The sequence below is a fragment of the Pseudorca crassidens genome, chromosome 19 (genome assembly GCF_039906515.1).
Source record: "Pseudorca crassidens isolate mPseCra1 chromosome 19, mPseCra1.hap1, whole genome shotgun sequence".
NCBI classification, from domain to species: Eukaryota; Metazoa; Chordata; class Mammalia; order Artiodactyla; family Delphinidae; genus Pseudorca; species Pseudorca crassidens.
In genome coordinates, this window is record NC_090314.1 from 41,530,725 (window position 1) to 41,553,926 (window position 23,202).

General features: G+C 55.0%; 3 protein-coding genes across 4 annotated transcripts; all 3 read left to right on the top strand.

The window, feature by feature from the left end:
• Nucleotides 1-4,576: 4,576 nt before the first annotated feature.
• HOXB8 (homeobox B8) lies at nt 4,577-6,439 on the top strand. 2 transcript variants are annotated; one of them, XM_067714742.1, is made up of 2 exons: nt 4,577-5,000; nt 5,818-6,439. In XM_067714742.1, exons 1-2 carry the CDS (start codon nt 4,577-4,579, stop codon nt 6,123-6,125), a joined length of 732 nt encoding a protein of 243 aa, XP_067570843.1. In that variant the 3' UTR covers nt 6,126-6,439. The 2 variants fall into 2 exon arrangements, with proteins under 2 accessions (XP_067570843.1, XP_067570844.1); XM_067714743.1 differs by having other exon boundaries at nt 5,821-6,439.
• A 1,282-nt stretch (nt 6,440-7,721) lies between these two features.
• Nucleotides 7,722-11,761, top strand: HOXB7 (homeobox B7). Its single transcript, XM_067717214.1, has 2 exons — nt 7,722-8,809; nt 10,945-11,761. The coding sequence occupies exons 1-2, from the start codon at nt 8,410-8,412 to the stop codon at nt 11,196-11,198; spliced, it is 654 nt and encodes a 217-aa protein (XP_067573315.1). The 5' UTR covers nt 7,722-8,409; the 3' UTR covers nt 11,199-11,761.
• A 2,511-nt stretch (nt 11,762-14,272) lies between these two features.
• On the top strand, nt 14,273-23,202 carry HOXB6 (homeobox B6). The gene is made up of 3 exons (XM_067714674.1): nt 14,273-14,598; nt 16,234-21,285; nt 22,311-23,202. The coding sequence occupies exons 2-3, from the start codon at nt 20,871-20,873 to the stop codon at nt 22,568-22,570; spliced, it is 675 nt and encodes a 224-aa protein (XP_067570775.1). The 5' UTR covers nt 14,273-14,598; nt 16,234-20,870; the 3' UTR covers nt 22,571-23,202.

A 23,202-nucleotide genomic window follows, 5' to 3' on the forward strand; every position in this document is an offset into this window, starting at 1 on the left:
GCTGGCAGCCTCTTGATCCTTTTACAGTCTCGTCCCACTCTCTCAGGCCTCCTCTCCCCCTACAAAAAGCCCAATTGTTTCCCCTCAGAATTTGAAACAATCGTGTTGGGTTTGAAATGTGCCCGGCTCCCCCTTTTACGGGCCATGAACGGCGCACTGCTCGGCGGTCTCTGCCCGAAATTAGGGGCTTGAGGTGGGGGGGTGGGGCGAGAGAGAAAAGATTCTGGTTTCTTTTTCGTTCCTTATCCCCTCTCCGTGTTTGTTTGTTTTGTTTGTTTGTTTTGTTAAAAAAATTTTTTTAGCTTATCTGCACAATTTTATGAACCACTGCCTGATTTCCGACGCCTTTTCTCTCGCCCGCTCTCGTTTCCCTCGCCGTTTTCTGCTAATACTGAAAGTTTCTCCGCATTGTCGCCGCACTGGCTGGCTCTCTGAGAAGCTGGAGGAGACGGTGGCGGCGGCGCCTTTTCTCAGCGTGGCCGCTAGATGGCACCCTTGCTCCACGTGAAAATTCCCCATGCTGCGGCTGCCGGCGCCCGCGGCTGCACCTCGCACTTCGGTCGGCCCTGAATCTAAGAATTGAGCGCTATCAAAAGTCATGAATAATTTGCCCAGAATAAAAATATTGGGTTCATTGTGGCTATTTCCCCCATTTTGTAGATTTCAGATATAGTGATGTTGACCCCCTCTCCTCAAATGGTCAATTTTCTGAATTTCCCCCAGGAGCAGGGCTCAGGGCTTCTCACCCAGTTTACGTTCGGTGGGACAACAAATGCATGAAAACGGGGAATAATAGTAATAATAGGACTAGTGGATCCAAATAAAAGAGGAGGATTGGTTCGGGAAAATGAGATTATCCGGGGAAGGGTGCGAGAGGAATGTCTGCGGATACGGGTGAGCTGGTCAGGTGAGAAGGGCGAGCCGGCAGAAGGTCGGATATAGAGGAAGCCGCCCCAACCTGCTGCGGAATCGGCGGGAGAGGGAACCGGGTGAGCCAGCCCGAGGTAGGGGTGGGAGCGCTTTGGGGAAAACGGATCCGTGGCTTTGGCGGGGATTCGGAGGTGCCCAGAGCCGGCGGGGCGGCTCCGCACGAACCGAGGCTCTAGAGCCTTTGTATGTGGCCAGGGCTGGGCAGAGCGGCGCCGGGCGACCCAGGCTCGGGGCAGGGGCTCCCAGAACGGCGAGGTGCGAAAGGCTCGGATATTTCCTCGGTTGATCTGGGCGCTCCAATTTGGGCCGCCAAAAAAGAGTACGTTTTCCGGATGGACGTGGGAACAGGCGCAGTGCGGGAAGTAGGGGCTTGGTTCTCCCCACGTCCCGTGGCTTCCAGGTGAGAGCTCGGGCTCCGTGCCCCGCGGCCCCGGCCCCAGACAGATCTAGGGAACACCGGTCCCTTCTCAGCTTAGCAGCTGGAGGCCTGGACTTCAGGCATTTCTCCCTCTGAGACCTGAGCGCTGTCAGCCTGCCCATAGCCCCTTAGATTCCACATCTCCCATTTCGACCCGGCCCGGCCGATCCTTGCCCTCCATCCAGACAAACGCGTGCGAGAAATAGATGCCCCCTCTTAAGATTAGCCCCGCTGCAGCCTCTCCTCTCCTCCCCCAGGACCCGGAGGCTAGCGGAGTTTCTCAACTTGAGTTTCTCTAATAAATCTGCGCTCCGTTGGGTGTTTATAAATTACCTCCTCGCTCTTCCTTGTTTTTTCTTATAATAGAAACATTTTCCTTCCATCAGGAATTTCTGGCACGGTGTAGGGATGATTTAGACCAAGCCATTGAATTTCTACCTCACTGGTGAGTCCTCAAATCATGACCATAAAATCCCCGGCACTTGATTAAAATGTTCGCTTTGGCAACAACTTAACTCTGCCTTCCGCTGCCTCACCGCCCCCTCAGCCTGGCGCTGAAAATTCAAGACCCTGATCCTCTCCCCTCCTTTTCTCCTTTCTCTCTCTCCCTTTCAGCCCCTCTCCCATTCTCCAGATTCACTTTTGAAGGACCAAGTGGCCCCACCAGTACCTTCCCTTTGGAAAAGGTGATAGTTTCATTTTTACAAAGGTTGGGGTGAGTGGGATCCCCAAAAAGCACCCCTCCAAAAGGAAGCCACTCTCTTGTGAATAAACAATGGATCAACAGTGGATCGAATGTATTTGTAAAGGCTCCACCTTTGTTACTAGATTTCTTTCTCTCTCTCTCCCTTCCTTCCTTCTTTCCTCTCCTTTCCTCTCCTTTCTTTTCCTTTCCTTTCCTCTTCTTTCCTCGCTGAGTGAGCCACTTCAGGAAGCCATTGGTTTGGACCCTCAGATTGGGGCCTTCTAAAGCCTGGCCACCATTGTCACTAGGCCCAGTAGGCTGGGAAAGGCAACTGGCCAGAGGTGTGGCATTCAGTCAGCTGGGTCCAGCAGTCTGTTTCAGGACCTAGGTCCTCAGGTCTGGAGGGAGAGCAGGGTTTAACCAGAGGCTCCCAAGGGGAGAGGAGAGAAAGTGGGGGACTCGGTGACCTTGCTGCATCCAAATCCCTTCTACCCCAAAGTCAGTCTAGGTAGTGACAGTGGCTCAAAGGACGGTGAAGGCTAAATGGTGCCCCTCCCATTCATACACTCTGCAGTCACTGTCCAGGGCAGAGGAGGGCACAGGACAGTGGGCACCAAGGCCAGGCACCAGGGCAGCAGCCTCCATTGCTCTCCCCTCCCTCTGATGTGCTGATGAGCCTGGAACCGCCCTCTCAACCGAGGGTGATGCGGAAGGTGTGGAGGACTGGCCTGGGAAGGTTGGGAGCAGTTGGGCTTGGTTACTGGGTCCCGAGGCCTGGATGCAGGACTGGGGCAGCCCAACTGAATGTTATCCTGCTGGTGGCATCAGGCCCCTCTCCCATCACACAGACTTGGTCTTCCAAAGGCTTGCTGACTGGGCTCCAGGACCTTCTAGAGACCCCCTCCCCATTCCAGCAACCCCCTCCCAGGCCACCCGAGGTTGTGTAAAACTGCAGAATCGCAGTCACAGGGTGAGCTTTGGTCAGGACTTCACCACTGCCCATTAACCAGAAAGTTTCGGCTCTTCCTCCTGGTGCCTCCTCAAGCTCTCCTGGATCCCTTCTCCAAAGAAAAGCCTTGTTTGTTTGTTGGAAAGTTGGTGAGTGGCCTGGGTGGGGCAGAGAGTGTGGTTTGGGGGCTCCGGAGAGGGAGTGGGGGCAGGTGCTTCAAAGCTGAAGGAGGCCGAAAATCTCTGAAAAGTCACCGTTTGCGCCGAAAAAAACCTCATAATCATTCTCATTTCGGCTTTGTCACCCCCACCGTGCTGCAGTCGGGCGGCGGGGGCGATCGAAGCTGCAGTTTTATAGCTGTAGAGGAAAGAACTCGTAAAATGCTAACAGCTTTTATGCGCTGCGGCATAAACAACAACAGACTCGGCTTTATTGCGTTTTATAGTTTGTTAAAGAGTTTACAGCCGTTTTTGGGGGCCGGTTACCCAGCCAATTCCCTCCACACGATAGTTAAACCTTTATCAATAATAAGGAAATTGATCATTAAAGCTTTAAATATGACTACCTCGTTTGTTTGAAAATATGTTTAGGAGAGGAAGCTGTATGATTTGATAACTTGTATTAAAATACCAATTACATTTATAGGACCTTTTAAAACTCGGTGCAATTAAACCGTGTTCTTTTACATTTTTCCGAAGCGACCCTGACATTTAAAAAGACTCCAACTGCCTCGTTAAAATCGCGAAATTAACAGCGTGCCTACGCCTGGCGCGTTGTGTATGTGTGTGCGTGGTTTTTTCCGTGCGCCCCACATCAGTCTTTGGGGGTGGTCTGCGAGGGTATTTGATTTGTTGCGAGGCGAGAGATATCTCATTAATGTAGGTAGTTAAACAGATTTAATCCGTATTCATGCTCTCTCCCCCCTCTCCTCCCCGCTCTCTCCCCCTCTCCCCCTCTCTCTCCCTGGGTTTTTTTTTTTTCTTCCCCTCCTTTTTTTTTTTTTTTTCCGCTCTCTCCTCACTCCCTGGCGCTCTCTCGCTCTAGCTCTCTCTCTTGCTCGCTCTCTCTCGCTCTCACCCTAGCTCTGCGTTCTGTCCGGGAGGAGTACGGAGAAGCCAATAGGATGCGGGGTCTCTAATGGATGCAAATGATCATGAAAAGACAGTGCAAAATATGAAACAACTCATTTGCAGGGAAGTAAATCACCGAAAACTGTTTATGAACTGGCATCCCTTCTTCGAAATGTAAAGCGAGGACCTCTTTAAGTGGCGGTATATTTTTGGGGGGGGTGGGGGGTGGGGGAGGGCGAGCGAGCCGCGGCTGCCATGCAAGCTTAGACTTTTGGAGGCTTCGCTGTCCTTTTCTATTCCTGGAAATCACAAAAAGTGTGGTGGCTTCGAGATATTCTTCGCCTTTTCTTTCTTTTCTTTTTCCCCCCTCCTCCTTTTCCTCTCCTTTCCTGGCGAGGGTGACTAGGAGCCGGCGAATCCGCGTTTTTTTCTCTCTCTCTCCCTCCCTTTCCCCCTCCCCACCCCCTCCCCAACAGCCCCCAACTACAGCCGCCGCCGCCGCCGCCGCCTCAAAATTCAATAAAATGAGCTCTTATTTCGTCAACTCACTGTTCTCCAAATACAAAACCGGGGAGTCCCTGCGCCCCAATTATTATGACTGCGGCTTCGCCCAGGACCTGGGCGGCCGACCCACCGTGGTGTACGGTCCCAGCAGCGGCGGCAGCTTCCAGCACCCGTCGCAAATCCAGGAGTTCTACCACGGGCCGTCGTCGCTGTCCACGGCTCCCTATCAGCAGAACCCGTGCGCCGTGGCGTGCCACGGGGACCCAGGCAACTTCTACGGCTACGACCCGCTGCAGCGGCAGAGCCTGTTCGGTGCGCAGGATCCAGACCTGGTGCAGTACGCAGACTGCAAGCTCGCCGCCGCCAGCGGCCTGGGGGAGGAGGCCGAGGGGTCCGAGCAGAGCCCGTCGCCCACACAGCTCTTCCCCTGGATGCGCCCGCAAGGTGAGCTCGCGTCGGGGCCGGCGGGGGGAAGGGAGACCCGGGGCCCAGGCCGGCACGGGGGGGCCGGGCAGGCCAGGCGCGGTTCCGCCAGCCCCTGGAAGACTTGCTTGTTCTGTTCAGATAGGCTCCCCCTTCTTTCCTTCCTTCCTTCCTTCCTCCCTCCCTCCCTCCCTTCCTTCCTTCCTTCCTTCCTTCCTTCCTTTCCTTTCTTTTTTGTTTCCCTTGAAGGAGGTCGCTAAGCGACATTTCCTGAATCCATAAACCCCTCACCCTGCCTGACTTTTTTTCTTCTTCCCCTCCTTTTTACCCCTTTTACTGTTTTATGGGGGGTAGTGGAGAAAGGGTGGTGGGAATGGGGCGCTCAACTTTTGCACTTCTCAATTGCTTTATAGTTTAATTACCCTGAAGAAACTTTTCTTCTGGGGCAGAGGCTCTGGGGGCTTTTCAAGGTGGGTCCATTCGTCCCCATCCTGGCTTTTTTATTCTTACTTTCCCCCTCCTTCACATCCTTCCTTCTAAAGTTTATGGCACTTTTAATAGATTCAACCACCCCCGCCCAACTCTCTGGTGCTGGTTACCAGGGGAGGGGGCTCCCCTTTCTGGCTCCCTTAGATTCAGTGGTGTCTGATCCCCCTCACCCGCCCCCCCTCGGCTGACCGCGGCCTCCCAGCGCTCCCGCCCCTGCACGGGGTAGAAGGTCCCCTGCCCTTATTATACTGGTCTCCTAGGCTGGTTCACGAATCTTCCAACCTTCTCTGTCTCTGCCCCCTCCCCCACCCTCCCCTCCCCTCTGTCTCGCCCTTTCCCCCATTCCCAGCAGCCGCCGGACGCAGGCGAGGCCGACAGACCTACAGCCGCTACCAGACCCTGGAGCTGGAGAAGGAGTTCCTATTTAATCCCTATCTGACTCGCAAGCGGAGGATCGAGGTATCGCATGCGCTGGGACTGACAGAGAGACAGGTCAAAATCTGGTTCCAGAACCGGAGGATGAAATGGAAAAAAGAGAACAACAAAGACAAGTTCCCTAGCAGCAAATGCGAGCAGGAGGAGCTGGAGAAACAGAAGCTGGAGCGGGCCCCGGAGGCGGCGGACGAGGGCGACGCGCAGAAGGGCGACAAGAAGTAGGCTCCAGCTGGGACTGCCAGGGCCGCGGCCGCCCTGCCTCCGCGGGTCACCCGACCGCGCTGCCGTCGCCCGCCCCCGCCCGAGACAGCTCTAGCCCCGTGAGCGGGGCCCGGAGCCTGGCCTCCCACCGCAGCTTCCCCGCCGCGCCAGTCCCCGCTAGTGGTAGTTTCTCGTAATAGCTTCTGTGTGTGAGCTACCGTGGATCTCCTTCCCATCTCTTGGGGGCCGGAGGGGTGGGAAAGAAAAGGATTTTAAGCAAGGACTCCCTCTCCCTGCTAGGGTGAGCGGCTGCGGCCTGGCTGAGCCCCACCCCCACGCCCCTGCCCCGTGTAAAAAGCCTCCTTGTGCAATGGTCTTTTTTCCTTTGAACGTGCTTCTTTGTAATGACCGAGGTACCGATTTCTGCTAAGTTCTCCCAACAACATGAAACTGCCTATTCACGCCGTAATTCTTTCTGTCTCCCTCCCTCTCCCTCTCTCTCTCTCTCTCTCTCTCTCTCTCTCTCGCCTCGTACTCATTTCCCCTCCCACCCCCCTCCCCGCTGCCCTCTCTAGCTCGCTGGCTTTCTCTCTGGCTTCTCTCTTTTCCTCCCCCCCCCCCCGCTTTGGTTTGACAATTTCGTCTTGTGTTTCTCAAAAGAGGTTACTTTAGTTAGCATGCGCGCTGTGGGCAATTGTTTAAAGTGTTCTTAGGTTTACTGTGAAGAGAATGTATCCTGTATCCGTGAATTGCTTTATTGGGGGGCGGGAGGGCTAATTATATATTTTGTTGTTCCTCTATACTTTGTTCTGTTGTCTGCGCCTGAAAAGGGCGGAAGAGTTACAATAAAGTTTACAAGCGAGAACCTGAGACTTGCCCGGCCCGCGCTCCTCATTTGCTCCCGGCGCCTTGCAGAGCTGCGGAGCGGGGGAGCCAGTCACCGGGCTCCTGCGTCCGCCTGGCCGCGCAGCGGAGGGGGCGGGGGCTGGAGGCAGGTGGTGCGAGTCCCTTGGCCCAGGGGCGCAGGGGATGAGGGAGGCGGCTGCGCGTGATTGGAGGAGAGACGAACGAGGGAGGGGAGCCGAGAGAAACCCCCTCCCCCTCCCTTCGCGTTCCGAGGCTGCCGGCCCCGGAGACCCCCGCGCCCAGGCCATGCTGGAGAGATGCGCCTGGGCTGGTGGCTTTATCCCCCCAACCCCCCAACCTCCCCCTTTGTTTTTGTGTGCCCTCTCCTGTGTGTGTGTGTGTGCGGGGGTAGAGGTGGAGTGCGGAGCTGATGAACAAGCTGAAAAATAAAAAAAAAAATTAATTTTTTTCGTACTCTCGTGGGGGGGGGGAGCAGGAGAAGGGAGATGCTCTTCCCTGCCTCTCCCTTTCTGGGACTTGGCCACCTTCGCCCAGCTCCGAGGTGGTGGCTCGCCGCCTTCCTTCCTTCGCTCCCTCTGCTTCTCCAGCAGCCACGCTCGACTAAGGCATCCGCCTCCGGGAACCAGGAGAGCAGCATACCAGGCCACCCTCCTCCCTTCCTTTCTCTTCCCACCCACCCCACCCCCTTCCTTTTTTAATTTTCAAACCTTTTTTTTTATTTTTTAGCCACCAGAAACCGCAGCATCCAACGCCCGTGGGCTGGATTCCGCGCCTCTGGGAGCACCCAGGAAACCTCACTCCGTCCCTGCCCGTCTGGGGCAGAGAGAGAGAGAGAGAGAGAGAGAGAGAGCCTTGAGGCCAGGCTCACCTCGCTCCTCACCTCGGGAGAAACGGACCGATTCCGGACTAAGTTCCCCCAAAGGCCCAGCCAGGCTGAAGCGGTCCGGATTAATAAAGACCTGGCCTGCCCCCACCCACCCACTCACCCGGTTGTATGCAATCCCTGCGTTTGTTTCTGGCTGGGTAACGGGCTGGGGAGGAGGGGGTGACAACAAGGATCGCTCTCGGAGGTTATTTATTTTCCCTTCCACTCAATCCCTTCTTCTCCAAATCTCGCCTGCAAGCTTCCTCCAGCCCACGGGGGTCGACAGCGGCCCTTGAGCCCCCAGCCCTAATCCACAGGGCCTGGTTTTCTCATTCATTATTGATCATATTTTATAAATCCAACGCCACACAATTTTTTCCACATTACCGGGAGCCGTGGGGAGGCTGCCCGGCTATTGGCAGAGGGGACGTCACGTGGGCGGGGTCACGTGGTCCAGAGAGGAAAAAGGGGGTCCTTTTTGGTGTAAATCTGGACTCTAATTCTGTAATATATCAAGGAATCTCGTAAAACCGACACTAAAACGTCCCTGACTACAAATCATCCGGCCAAATTATGAGTTCATTGTATTATGCGAATGCTTTATTTTCTAAATATCCAGCCGCAAGTTCGGTTTTCGCTACCGGAGCCTTCCCCGAACAAACTTCTTGTGCGTTTGCTTCCAACCCCCAGCGCCCGGGCTATGGAGCGGGTTCGGGCGCTTCCTTCGCCGCCTCGATGCAGGGCTTGTACCCCGGCGGGGGGGGCATGGCGGGCCAGAGTGCAGCCGGCGTCTACGCGGCCGGCTACGGGCTCGAGCCGAGTTCCTTCAACATGCACTGCGCACCCTTTGAGCAGAACCTCTCCGGGGTGTGTCCCGGCGACTCTGCCAAGGCGGCGGGCGCCAAGGAGCAGAGGGACTCGGACTTGGCGGCCGAGAGTAACTTCCGGATCTACCCTTGGATGCGAAGCTCAGGTAACGCCGCGCACCGAGCAGTCCCGAGCGGTCCCGAGCCGCAGTGGCCCGGGCACATTCCCCGGAAGGCGCCCCCTTCCCGGCCAAGTGCCCCTCTCCTTGTCCAGAGTGCTCCTGGTAGGAGGTCGGCCCTGGGGACGCGGCCCCCCACCCCGAGCCGCGAGCCGGCGCGCCGCCCCCATTCCCGTTTTTGCTTGGTGCTCTCAGGCTCGCTCGCTGCTTCCCTAGCGGATCCCTCTCCGCCGACGCCGCGGCGCTCTGAGCCCCCAGACCACCCACCCCCACCCTTCTTCCCGGCCTTTTAGCTTTAAATATTTATCAGCCGCGCCGGCACGGGCTGGAGAGGAGGCCGTTTGTCTTGAGGAGGAAGACTGGGGTTTGCAGAGAATAGCCATTAGAATCTCCCCCCTCCCTTCTCCCTTCCCCAGCCGGGGATCTCAACTCTGGGTGTGTCCCCCAGCCTCAGCTTGGATAAGGTCTAGGGAAGGGGGCTGCAGCGCTGAGCAGTTCTCCCCTCCCTCTTTCTTCCCAGCCAACCCCGCTCCCCCATTATTCCCTTCTGGACAATTAGAGGTGGGCTCTAGAGGCCTGGTGGGAGGAGGGGGTGTGAGAGGTGATGAGGATTCAGCCAGGGACACAGAGCCAGAGAGGCAGGTGGAGAGAGGGGGGCTGAAGCCAAGAGAGAGCAGGCTCCTGACCCCCAGTAAACTTGGGAAGCGGGAGGCAGGAGAACTAGAGAAACTAGAGAAAGGGGCAGAGGCCTCAGGGGAGTACAGCTGGCTTCCTCAGGTGCCCTTCCTAGCACCCCTGGAGAACTGGCCAATTAGTTTGCAAGTGTCGATCCAGAAGGGTGGATGTCCTCTTGGGGGAGACACTAGGACTCCAAAAAGCCAAATCAAGAAAGAGTGCAGGCCACCGAGGAAGCTGCTGCAGGAACCCCAAGAGACCAGGGGCTCCGTGGGGTCTCCTGACAAGCCTGTCCCAGACAACCTTCATAATGTTGTCCTGGACTCAGAGGCCAATCTCAAGGTCCAGAAGACCCAAGACTTGTGGTCGGAAGCTCCCAATCCGGCCAGGGTTGAGGGCCAGGAGAGCCCAGCTCTTACACTTTCCGTATTCGTGGTCACGGTCCCCATTACCTGCTTCATAATTCAACTGGCTTTCCAGCTGATTTATTAAAGCCCCAATTTTTCTGCTCATAAACATTTCAGCTTGGCTTTTATCTGACTTGAAATTAGGGCCCCTAGCCCCTCCTCCCACTGTCTCCTTCCTAGGAGGGCTGGCACCAGCACCTCCCCCAAGCCTCCTCAGGGTTTGGGGCCTAACCTGGGAAGCTCTTCCCTGCCCTTCAGCCCCCACCAGCCAGATACTGAATGTTCTACCCCAACCCAGGCTGCTGTCTCTCCTCTCCCTCTGTGCCTTCCTGGAGGCCCAAAGATTGCTTTGGAGGGCTGGGTTGTCTGGGCAGGTGGGCAGGCAGGACAGCCTGGCCCTGTCTGAACCTCAGCCACTCACTGGAAAATAGTCATCAGAAGGCAGTTGCTCTCCAACTGACTCCACGCTCCAAGGAAGTCTGCAAATTCTCACCTCCTCCTCATTCCACAACAGGCTGGGGGAGGGGGGAGACTGGACCTGTGAGGCTCTTTGTCTCCTTTTCTTTTTGGGAAAAGCCCTCAGGCCAGGCCTAGAGTCCCACTCCAGGGTCACTTGCATGGTTTATGTTGTCCTGTACCCCCAAAGACCATCAGAGTCCGCATGCAAAAGGGGAGACTTGGGGTTCCTGGTCCCGGAGGATTAACTGCCTTTCATCCCACATACACACCCCTTTAGGCACAGGGCCTTCAAGAGCCAGCAGGTTAGACCTTGTTAGAGGTTAGACCTCAGAAGCCCTAGGCTAGACGACTTCCTGGGTGGAAGATGGGAGTGTTTGCCTTGGGAGGCCTGTAGAAAGGTCTGCACGTTGAGGAGAGATGGCAGGCATAGGCTGGGGTATGGATAGTGACAATTTGATGTAATGGGAAAGAAGCTCTTCCAACCACCGATGCCAAACCGCATACAGGGTCCAAGAGGGAGGGGAGCACTCTCATGGCTCGTTCCTCACTCACTGATTTTTCTCCTGCAAATAACCTGCGCAGGGACCGACCGCAAGCGAGGTCGCCAGACCTATACCCGCTATCAGACCCTGGAGCTGGAGAAGGAGTTTCACTACAATCGCTACCTGACGCGGCGGCGGCGCATCGAGATCGCGCACGCGCTCTGCCTCACCGAAAGACAGATCAAGATCTGGTTCCAGAACCGCCGCATGAAGTGGAAAAAAGAGAACAAGACAGCGGGCCCCGGGGCCACCAGGCAGGACAAGGCCGAGGCGGAGGAGGATGAGGAAGAGTGAGGGACAGAGAAAGGGCAGAGGAAGAGAGACGAAAAAGGGAAAGAGAGAGAGAGAAACCCAGCTCTGGGAACTGAACCAGGAAACTCAAGTCAAATAGGGAGGGAAAAAAAAACTATTTAAATGGAAAGCAGTTAATTTTTTTTAAGGAGAGAAGGTGAAATTTTGGTTTCTTAACACTGGAAAAAAAATACTACCTATAGGAAAGTCCATCAGGTTTGTTTTGTACAGTATGGGAAGGACATCATCTACCTGTTCTGTAGCTTTCTGGAATTTGCCTCCCCTTTTCTATGTTGCTAATTGTTAAGGTCTTTGGTAAAATCTTGCTGTTTTGTAAGCCCCATCTTTGACGCTGTCTGTGGGTCTGGAATAACATGTGTGGTTCCCCGGCTTCCTGAGCAACCCCCCCTTCCCAGTAGCGGCACTGAAGGGGCCTTAGGGAGCCCTAAGGACCCACCAACTAGCTCAAGTGTCCCCTCTGTGCACCTGGCCTGCCCGCTGCTCCTTGCTCCCACCAGCCCCTGTGATCCTCTTTGCATTCTATATGTATCTGAAGGATGGAGAAATAAAAGCAATTAAAAATAAACAGAGCCCCTATTTTCTGTGTCTCCCTAAGGCTGGGAGGGGGTGAGGGATAGTCATGCATCCCAGCGCCCCTTTGCTCCAACTTCTGCTGCTGGCCCATTTCTTTCTGTGCTGGGGCCTCTTCTGTTTTCTTGTGCCCCTTGCTCTGGGGGCTGCCAACTAGTGAACCTCGGATACCACACACACACATTCCCTTTACATTTTTTTACACATATTGACACGCAGATGCACCCAACCACACCTATTTACAGGCTAACACTGCACATAAATAAATATATACATTGTCACACACAGTCACAAACGTCCATATTCATATGTTCACAAATAAACAGACAGGCATTCACACATCCCAAACCCTGCCCAGAACACATAGTATTCACATTCACTCACACAAGTAAACCCACGTTCATACTCACAGACATATTTATACATACCAGGGTACACTCACACATCGGCTCATAAAACACACAGATTCACATTTGCCCCCAAGTAAACACGTCCTTGAGTCCACATGCCCAGTCGCACACATTCACAAAACAAAACAAAAAACAAGCCCCCCACAGTTCCACAAACTCTTCCTCATTCAGGCCTTCACACGAGGCTGTGGCTTGGCGCCGCCGAGGCACCAATATAGAGCTGAAATCTCAAGTGCTAGGCCTCAAGCAAAGAAGGAGCGGAAGGAAAGGGAAGGTGACCACCCAAATCCACTCCCCCTTCTCGCGCCGGCGGGCGGGCGGCGTTGGGCAGAGGCCAGACCGGCGAGCAAAAGCCTCCCGGCCGCCCAATCAGGCCTCCAACGTCAAGATGCTCCTGGCTTTCCGCTCGGTCGGCAAACATTTTCCACAAGAGCTATTCGGTTATTTTATTGAAATTTATTTTACTTTCATTTATTTTAATTTATCTTATTCTAAATTGACCCAGCGACCCAAGTAAAACTTGAAATTGGGGGAAGAAAATGAGCGCCGATAGCGAGAAGCTGAGCGGTGCGAACTACCCGGCTGCTGTGGCCGCATCCCTGCTGCTCTGAGCCCGGCCGCCCGCCTTCCGCGGGCTGCCTCTGAGCCTTTCTGCCCGCTGTCCGCGCTGCCGGCAACCTGGAATCTTCTCCGGAGTACAGAGAAAGAGAAAAAAGAAAAACATTTGTGTGTGGGGGAGGTTATTTCCTTTCCTGCATTTGGGCGCTGGTAGCTCAATTCAAAATTCGGGCATATTTCAGGGGACCTGGGAAACCTGGGGTGAATCTGGGTTGTTGTTTGTCTCCAAAACACCCCCTTGATTGAGGGATAAATACCCAGAGGACGGTGCCTACGTAGCTAGACCTGCGGAGTTGATTTTTAGTATCTATTCGATTATAAACCCTGAATTATTAAAATTTAAAGATCGGGCATCGGAACAGAGAAGGGGAAGAGGGTTGGAAGGAAGCGTGTTTTAGGAAAATCTGTTTAATCTGAATTTGTAAGTAAAAGGCTCCTAAACCTTCAGTTCCCTCATTAATGACCGCAGACCCCCCCGCCCCCCCCAGCAGAGCACAGGGAGTTGTCCCTAGGAACCTGGGCGTGTGGGCATTTGGGTGGGAGAGTCAAGGGTCCGGCTTTACCCTCCTCCAATTTCTGGGGTGCAGAGGCAAGCATCCAGTGGCTAGAGTGTCTGCCTTGGCCCCCATTAGCCTCTTTGGGGCAAAAAGTAGGCCCTAGGAGATCTAGGGCCCCACACCGGCAGTGCTACAAGCTTCACAGGTGGGGTTCCCGCCATCTATAGTGCTGGGAGGGAGGGGGGCATTCAGAGGTGGGAAAGGGGGCACTGAAGCTTTCATTTTGCCCTGATGCAAGTGGCAACTCTGGACACTAGCTGCTGCTCCTAACTCACCCCCAGATTGCCTTAGAATGGTCCCTGTGTGGAGGTTTTTGGGGTGAATTTTTACTAGAAGAGGGGACAGAACTCCTGTGAGAATAGGGAGTTTCCAAAAAGAACCCCCCTCCCAGCTGGATGCTTGTGCCTCCTCCGCCTGATTCCCCACACCCCAAATCGCACCCTTTCTCAGATTGGGGTTTCCCCAAAAATCGAGAAGGAGAAGAAAAGAAGATGGCGACTGAGAAAAGCGTTGCTGGTGGAGCAGCCATGAAGAAATGCAATAAATTCCTTGTTGTTTTATGAAAATTTACAACTTTGTGATAGAAGTTTATGAGTGGTTGAATCCAGCGATTGGCCAGCGCCGGTCATGTGGCCGGGCGATCGTGAACATGAACTTTTTATCATTTCCCTGGTGGTTATAATGCAGCATTCTTTTGGACACCACACCTAGGTCGGAGCACTGTCGTCCTTCAGGGCTCCAGCCTCTTGATATTTTTATACTTCAGTATCAGCTCGATAAAGCAAAAGAGAGAGAGAAAAGCGAGGGGGAGAGGAAAGAAGAGAGAGAGAGAGAGAGAGAGAGAGAGAGAGAGGGTGGGGGGAAGGAGGGGTGGGAATTACACAAAAGAGAAAACCAAAAATAATTTTAATTTCTAAGTTAATTTGCTTGTTGATCTGGGATTTTAGTCATCATGGAGGGTAAATGGACAATCTGCCCAGGACTGCAGCCTGATACCATTTTTCAAAGCCAGAACTTACTCCATTTTCTATGCAAATATCAGAAAAGCGAACACCCTCTCTTCCCAAGTCAGAGAAGGGGAAGCAACGGCTCTCAGGTTGGGACAATATTATCTGGAAGATGAAGAAGAAACCGAACGCTCTCTCTCCCTCTCTCTTTTTTTTTTTTTTTCTTTCCTTTCTCTCCACCCCCTTCAATCGGAGGAAAGAAATCCCAAGGTCTGCAAAGGTAAGAGAAATTCTACAATTTCTTCTTATTCTTTTGCATCGATTTTTACAGGGGGTGGGGGCTTGGGTTTGTCTCTCTCTTCCCCCCGGCCAAGACGGGGTTGAACCCCACCTCTGGGCGCTGCAGGGAGAAGCTTCTCAGGACATTCGGTGGCCGAGAGAGGGGTGGATGCTCCCTGGAGGGGGAGCAGGGCAGGGAGACGGGAGGAGGAACAGAAAGGGGCCATGGAGGCGAGCTCTAAGTCGCCTTTTTAAGCTGGGAGGAGAGGTTTAAGCGAGGGGGCTGCAAAAGAGAGGATGGGGATGTCTGGGCTTCGGGACGCCGGCAGAAGCCGGTTGCGACGGCCTCTGTGGGTTTGCGCCCCCTCCCCCTCCACCATCCTTCCCTTGTTCCGGCCTCCCCCAATTGCCCCCGCGCAGTTCTCTTGCCCGGTGCGGGTATCGGGTATCGGTGGTTTCCCGGCAGCACTGGCACAAGGGGCGGTGGCGCTGAGGGACGTCCTGGTCTCTGGAGGGCCTGGAATCTCCGCAGAGGCCAGCAAGGGCGAGGAGGCGTCTAGAGAGACACAGAGAGAACAATTCACAGAGAAATACTCATTATCTCCCTTCGGAGATATTTCTGAAATTAAAGGGCTGTGGGTGGAGGTACCCAAATCGAGGGAGACCTCCCAGGAAGCATGCCTGAAAATGCCCAGGTCGTTCGCCACTCCCGCAGGAGGGAGCCTCGCTCTGCAGGGAGACAATTTTGTGGTTTTTAACGCGGTAGGTTACAGCGTGTTGATTTCTGTGCAATATCGATTCTATTACTTGTGTTTTATTGGTATGGATTTCGGTGGAGGAGGAAATTGCCGTGTGTGTCTTGATGTGGAAACATTTCAAACTTTCCTAGATCCAAATGTGGTGATTGTGAAGAAGCTGTTTAACACGTTGTTTTAGGCATGTAAACAAAAGAGAAAAACAAAAAAAAGAGAAGAATAAAATTAAAAGAAAATCCCATTAGGGGACCTGATGGTGCCCGGACCAGAAAGCTGCCTGGCACTGAGCTCAGACAGCTAATCCTGTCCCTCCGGCGCCTGATTTCATTCCCCAGCCAGACCTCCGGGGGCGGGGGTAGCGGGGAGAAGAACCGTAGGCCGGGAGGCCGAGATTCCTAAAGTAGCTGGTGGGGTTGAAAAAGGCACAAGTCGCTGGGTGAAGACTTAAAAATAGAGAGGGCTTCTGGGGAAGCTGCCAGACGACAGATAAGGGACTTAGGGCGCGGAGGGCAGGAGAGACTGTGATTTAGTTTGGTTTGCAGGAATAGGTGATAGCTTTCCTCTTTTTAAAGAGCAGATGCAGAGCATTCAGCCTCGGGCCTCCGGTTGCCCAGGGATTTGGGGGTCTGGGTGTGTGTAGGGGGATATTGACCCTCTCAATCCTGAGCTGAGAAGAGAGAAGCAGCCACTTGTGGCGCTGGAGGGGGGCCCCTGGAGGCACAGGTAGATGCCCTCGAAGCAGGCCCGGCATGGGTGCCTGAAGGGACTCCTCGGCTGCGTAGCGAGAGAAGTTCTCGGCCAGCACCCACGGCACTAAGAGCCTATTCTCAAAGGAAAAATTCCCCAAACCCACCCAGACTAAAGGTCTTTTTCTCCTGTAGTCTTGGCGGGGTATAAATCATCCCTCAGACAGTTTACTCTGACCCAAATTATGCGGTTTGCTGCCATCTACCGTCCGTTTGGAGACATGCGGCTTCGGCGCCGAATGCCCCGCGACACTGCCTGAACCGTGCCCGACGACTGGAGCCCCCGCCGCTCTGGTTCGGCGGGCTTCTGGGGACGTCGGCCCAGATTGACGCTTTCCGCTGGATCTCGGTTCCCGCCTGCCCGCGTGTGAATTGGAGACCAAGCGTCGCCTCCCCCTTGTCAGCCTCATCCCAGCTCCAAACCTGGCGGCTGGCTGAGGGAAGCGGCTTTTTCTAGGGCATATTTAAAAAGGACTAATACTTCATCCCGCCCGCGGGCAGGGGCCCTGAATCAAAGGATTGGGGGATCAGAGTCGAGAGCCCTCTCCCCGCTATCCCCCTCCAAGCTCAAGAGGGGATCACCAGGGCCGCTAGGGAGATCCGAGGCCAAGGCTGTTCAAGGTTTATTTGGTTTTCTTTTCGGCTAAGGGAGGGGTCCCGCAGGGGAGGCTCTGGCCCGGGCAGTTCCACTCGGTTGTCAAAAGACAAACCGAGTCTGTTTTCTCCGGGTTGGGTGGTGGGTCTTGCCAGTTTCTTGGCCATTTGAGTCTGTGGTGAAGGAATTGAGACGAGTTTTCTGGAAACTGTTGGTGTCTTGCAAGTGAGTGTGCGTCCCCTTCCCTATTCCCGATCATTTCAAGCGAAATCGACACAAATATGCTTTGGGAAAAAACGGGGAGTGGGAGTGGGGATCAATCAGTAAGGAACCCTAACCCTTGTAATTTCCGTTCCTGCCGAACCCCTCATACCCACTTGAGCCGACTGCTTTCCCAGAAGCGGGTGGCGAGGGCGGGGGTACGCGCCGCTGCCGCCGAGTTTGAATATTGGCCCCTGTTTCACGCGTTACTGATTAGCTCGGGCTTTCAAGCCGCAGGAGGAAGCTCTGGCCGCTCCTTTCAAGGTGCTGTGGCCCCAGTTCCTGGGCGGGGGCTCCAGGAAATTGCTTGCGGTGCCAGGCAGGCCGAGGTGTTACTAGGGTCTGGCCCGGAGCTGCCGAGGTCGAGGGGCCCAGCGGTACTGGGGGCAAACGCGGGGGCTGCGGCCCGGAGTCTTTGGCGCCTCTCGAGTCTGGGCCGCAGGAGCAGCTCTTTCAGCTCTTCAGCAGAGAGTGACTTTCTGGCGGCTAGAAGGCCCGGCCCAGTGCTGGAGGCCCCGATGGAGCGCTCTCCGAAGGTCTTGGGCCCCTCGGAGGATTTTTTCTTGTGGACAATCCGAAGGACAGATGGGGAGGGTAAGGCGGCTGGTATAGAGGATTGAAACCCTGAAGGGCTCTTAGGGTGCCCAAGGACCTGGGGAGAGGGAGCTGAGCTGCCACTGCTCCCCCCTCCATCAGAGAAGATGCCGTTCATTTGCATAATGGAAATGTCTTTGTACTGTGCTTTGGACTGGCCAATTTTAAGGCAATGTTCTCTCTGGACAACTCTCGAAGAGTGGGAGAGGCCACACTGCTCCCTCTGGGAACATTTGTGTTCCCCAAAACCAGAGAATCACAGAGTCTAGGGGAAGAACTGGGTTGAGATGTTTGAATTCACCCCACCCCAATCACAGTTGGGAGTGGGGTGGGGGAAGGTGCCCACAGTCCTAAGAGCTGGGGGTGGGGGGAGCTTTGCAGCTGAGAGGAAGTGGGAAGCCTGGACAATGTCTCAATCCCCTCCCCTCCACACACCTACTGGCAAATATCCTCCCTGAGATTACCGGTGCAGGAGAATTTTACTCCAGAGCTGAGCACAACTTAGACTTTTCCCTGGGAGCTGGAATGTGTGTACGTCCACAGGACCACAGGGTCATAGCTCAGAAAACTACAATTATACATCCTGCCTGTGGGATTTCTATGCAATCCTTCTGTTGTGTACTCAAGACTTAGTACACGTTTATATCCGCCTCTCCATACACACACTTTCTCGTTGAGCAGGGGGAGACACCCCAGACCTGCCGATGGCTGTGCCCACTGTGTATTTACATATTCCCCCTTGGAGACAGACAGACGGCAGTGGACGGAACCACAGACAGATTCATAGAGATCTGGCTCCAGAAGCCAGGCGGCCTCTGGCCCAGCCCTGCCTGCCTGCTCTTTCTCCCAAACAAACGGATCAGACGAATAAACGCTCATAAATACCTCTGGGCTTAGATAAGAGCGATGAGGCGCTATTTCCTTTCATGCCGGACTCCAGGCGCCCAGGCTCTGCCTTTGCGGCTCCATCTCACGACAGGCAACCTGCAGAGGTGAGGTTAATTTGGGGCTGTGACTCTAAGGATAAGGCGATTATTCTTGTGTTTCTATCACAGGGGAAGACTTCCTCCCTCACCAAATCTTATGTTATCCAGGCTTCATGGAAAAGCCCACACCATCCAGTCCTAGTATGAGGACATTGTGGCCAGAGAGGAGGCGCAGAGGGCTGAGGCCGAAGGCCCCGCCTCAGGAGCAAGGAGGAGGGAGGTACACGAGGCACTCCCCCCACCTTGCTCCTCCAGCCCAAATGCTCCCCATTCCGCTCCAGGAGTGGGCCTGACCACAGCTGGATTAGAGCACTTATGACTCTCCATCATTAGGAGGCTTGAGTTTATTTTCTTAAATCTTGACAAAACCCCCCAAAGAGTTGGGCTAGGAAGTGGTGGATGGGACAACTGGGAATAGCCACTTAGCCATGAAGTTGCAGCCCAGAAGTTGTCCTGAGTTCAGGGAGCCTTGGAGGCCACTTTGCAAGCAACCAAGTTCCCACCCTTGGTCACCAACTTCAGCCCTCTACCTCTTTTCCTAATGCCTTGTGCCATCTTCAGTGGGCAGAACTGTCCCATAAAAAGGAGTCCAAAGTACAAGTCAGAGAAGGGTCAGCCCGGCCCCTTCATCATCAGGTTTTGTCTCCCACCCTGGCCCTTTCCTGGCCCCAGGTCCAAAGGTTGTCACCCTTTATGCCTAGCCTCCGCGTGCACATTAGAATGTTGAAAATACACCATGGCTGAGTCTTCCAGCCTGCCTCCAATGCTCATTTTCCTTAGATGAGAGAGAGAGAGAGAGAGAGAGTCAGAGATGTACACACTCTCTCACACCAAAGCTTGTAGGTAGCAAGCGGGTGATACAGACATGAGACGTGGTAGGGATTGTAGAGATGCTGAGAGACAAACAGAAGGGTAGTGAGCATCTGGAGAGGGGATACGGAATGATAGTTGTAAGCTGCCTGCTGCAACCCCAGGAGGACCCAATCCCCCTCTCTCCTTATAAAACTAAACAAAAACCAAGTCTTGAGAAAGAATTAATTTTAAAGAGAACTGCCAGCTTCTGGAGAGACCTGGAAAAGGAGCAAGGGCTCCTCTCTTCCCAGTGGTCTCTGATTGTCTCCAATATCAGGAGGGTTTGAGGACCCAGACCTGGAGGAGGGAACAATTTCTTCCCTGAACCCAGACTTACTGAAACACCTTTGATTCCTAAGAATCTATAGCCCAGTATATTCTAATGTCTTTTGGGGTAGGAGGTGGGGTGGAGGGAGGGTTGCAGGCAGGATAGGGATCAGACAACCTAGGTTGGAGGATGCCTTTCACCCCTCCTCTCCCTATCCCCCTCTTCCCCGTGCCCCTTCCTGTGCCAAGAGCAAGCAGTACATACTAGAACCAGGCAAGATGTCTTGGGCAGCGGCAGCGGTAGCCTTCCCAGAAGCTCCTAGCCTAGCTGCACAACCAGAGGGAGAAGCTTAGCCTCAGACCCTGCTCCCATTTCCCAGTCTTCTGGGTCCTCTGGGCAGCAGGCTCTGGCCTGTCTCTCAGACCATAAGAGTTGCAGAGAAGCAGGAATAACAAACCCAGGCTTGGAGGAGATGCAGTAGAGCTGAGAAACAGGAAAAACGTTTTTCAAAACCTGGGAAGAGAGGGTTTCTTCTTTGCTTCTCGCTTTCTGAAAACAATGCTGATCAGTGGAGAACTCTTCTCCCCTTCTACCAGTACAAACCCCGAGAAAACAGCCTCCTCCTTTAGCTCTCTTCTAAGGAGATTGAGATTCAAGATTCAGAGACATCTACCCACCTTCCCTGGAGGGAATAACCCCTGCCTTGCCTAACCCCAAGCAAAGCAGGGGTTAACGTCTCTGAAAACACAATTAACTTTTTCCTCTTCTGCGTGGGGAGGGGAGGGATATATTTATTTGATCACTGGGGGATGGGGTGGTATCAATCCAAGTGCTCCCTCCTCCCTCAAAGGCACAGACGCCTCTTTCGCAGACCCTACGTAGGTGGAACAGGACGGGTTGTGCTGTTGGGGAGAGAGAGAGAGAAAGCAGAAGGAGAAGAAGGAGGGGGAAAAAAAAGGTTGATAGGTTTGTGCGCGGGTCCCTAGCGCGGGCTGCGCTCCTCCTGGGTGCTATTTGACAATTCCTGCCTCTGCCATTGGTCAGTGTTGGATCAGATGGTTGTATTTCCTTCTGGCCCTCACTGGCACCTCGCCATCCCCCCTCAGCTAAAACCCAATCTCAGATATACTACTAATAGGCGCGGCGCTCGGACTATAAAACACAACAAATCATAAACCCGGCGGAGCAGCAGCGGCCGCGCGCGCCTCCCCTCCCAATGAGTTCCTATTTCGTGAACTCCACCTTCCCCGTCACTCTGGCCAGCGGGCAGGAGTCTTTCCTGGGCCAGCTCCCGCTCTACTCGTCGGGCTATGCGGACCCGCTGAGACACTACCCCACGCCCTACGGACCCGGGCCCGGCCAGGACAAGGGCTTTGCAGCTTCCTCCTATTACCCGCCGGCCGGCAGCGGCTACGGCCGGGCGGCGCCCTGCGACTACGGGCCGGCGCCGGCCTTCTACCGCGAGAAGGAGTCGGCCTGCGCGCTTTCGGGTGCCGACGAGCCGCCCCCGTTCCACCCGGAGCCGCGGAAGTCCGACTGCGCGCAGGACAAGAGCGTGTTCGGCGAGGCGGAGGAGCAGAAGTGCTCCACCCCAGTCTACCCCTGGATGCAGCGGATGAATTCATGCAACAGTGAGTGAGACTTGCTGCGGCCGCCGCGACCCCCACGGGCCCCCCTCCCGGAGCCAGAGCTAGAGAGCACCCCCTTCTCCTCCAGAGAGAGCGTCTCGGGTCGGAGCTTAGGGAAGATTGGGCGCCTGCACCGGTCTCCCGCGCTGCCCTCCCGCCCTCAGGAGTTGCAAAGTTTGCAAAGTCCCAGATGCACTCCGAGTCAGGGGGAATGAGTGTGTTCTCCCGGAGCGCCAGGCCGCAGCCGGGATTCTGGGTCAGGGAGGCGGGCAGGGGCCGCAGTCACTGGCTGGGCTCTCCCTGTCGCCCCCAGCTCTGGTCCGATCCCCCCACCCCAAGACTGTTCATTAAAAACGGAGTGCGTCATGGGAAGAGGGGCGGCGTGACGCTGGCGAGGGAGGGTTGAGTCTGTCCCGGACTGGTTTTCCCTGGGGGTCGGGGGCTGGGGAAAGATGAGGCACCAGGAAAGGGGTGGTAGTCAGAGGAGGGAGGGAGAATAAGGAGAAGAAAGAGAGGGAGCAGGCGGAGGGGAACAGAAGGAGAAGCAGGCGCTGGGATCTCAGGTTGGATTATTTGTCGGCCTTAAGTCCCAAATGGATGTCCATTAAAGGGACACGAAAGTGAGGAGCCCTTAATGCCAACTACGGATCGATCTACGTCATTACGGATTAAGGGCCGGAATCTATCACAGGATGGTGGGGGAGCCAGATGGATGGAAAGAAAAGATGCGGCTAGGAAGAGACATACCTGGCCAGTGCTTTCCCAGCCCCTCCTCCTAGGCTCAGGTGGGATTTAAAACTGCTCCTCCCATCCCCCCACCAAGAATCTAGACAGAAGGCGTAAGCCTAGGAGACCTGGAGGGAATCTGGAGGGGGCGCTGGAGGAGTGAGGAAGGAAGGGGGGCAGGGAAACAGGGAGAGTGGAGGGCATCCCGGGACAGGCTAGAGTCCCCGTTCGAGGGTCGAGTGGGGGAGGGGGGCTCTGACCCTGGTGACCCCAGGCCTCAGCATCTCCTCTCTGCGTAACAGGTTCCTCCTTTGGGCCCAGTGGCCGGCGAGGCCGCCAGACCTACACGCGCTACCAGACGCTGGAGCTGGAGAAGGAGTTTCACTACAATCGCTACCTGACGCGGCGGCGGCGCATCGAGATAGCGCACGCCCTGTGCCTGACGGAAAGGCAGATCAAGATCTGGTTCCAGAACCGGCGCATGAAGTGGAAAAAGGAGAGCAAACTGCTCAGCGCGTCTCAGCTCAGTGCCGAGGAGGAAGAAGAAAAACCAGCCGAATGAAGGCGCTGGAAGGGGGCGGGGGGACGCGAAGGGAGAGGCCTTCGGGGAGCCGAGGGCGTCGGAGAGCCCCGAGAAGGCTCTGCGGGCGGGGGAGCCTGGGGACCTGCTCTCCAGCGCGCGACAGGCGGGGCCACTGCTCTCCTGGATGCCCCCGCCCGCAAAGCTCTCGCTGGGCGCTGGGAGGCCGCGCTGCCTGAGCCCAGCCAGCACCCCAGCGCCCCCTCCATCCCCGTGGAACCTCCTTAGCCCAAAGAGGCTCCCCCGTGAGAACTGAGGACCGGACTCACTTGATGTTTCCTGGAAGCAGAGCAAAACGCTCTTGTCCGTGTCGCGTCTCATTTCGTCCATGTCCCCCGTGCACGGTTCAATGGTAGATTCGCAGTCCCCTCAGCGGGGGCCTCGAAGACTCCCTGACCCCAGACCTCTCTCCCAGCCCCTCCCCAAAGCCACTGGAAGGAGCACATACTACCTAGAAGTAAGAAGAGGAGCCCCAGAAGAAAACAAAGTTCTATTTTATTAATTTTCTATGTGTTGTGTTTGTAGTCTTGTTTTAGCTCTGGACGTGAAATACTTCGGTAATAATATTAATATTATTAATAATGATAATAATAATAATAAAGACGTAAAACCTC

Coding starts and splice junctions, on each gene's coding strand:
- HOXB8 (XM_067714742.1), top strand. CDS start 4,577: ATGAGCTCTTATTTCGTCAACTCACTGTTCTCCAAATACAAAACCGGG. Junction 5,001..5,817: donor CCCCTGGATGCGCCCGCAAG/GTGAGCTCGCGT, acceptor CCCCATTCCCAG/CAGCCGCCGGACGCAGGCGA.
- HOXB7 (XM_067717214.1), top strand. CDS start 8,410: ATGAGTTCATTGTATTATGCGAATGCTTTATTTTCTAAATATCCAGCC. Junction 8,810..10,944: donor CCCTTGGATGCGAAGCTCAG/GTAACGCCGCGC, acceptor TAACCTGCGCAG/GGACCGACCGCAAGCGAGGT.
- HOXB6 (XM_067714674.1), top strand. CDS start 20,871: ATGAGTTCCTATTTCGTGAACTCCACCTTCCCCGTCACTCTGGCCAGC. Junction 21,286..22,310: donor GCGGATGAATTCATGCAACA/GTGAGTGAGACT, acceptor TCTGCGTAACAG/GTTCCTCCTTTGGGCCCAGT.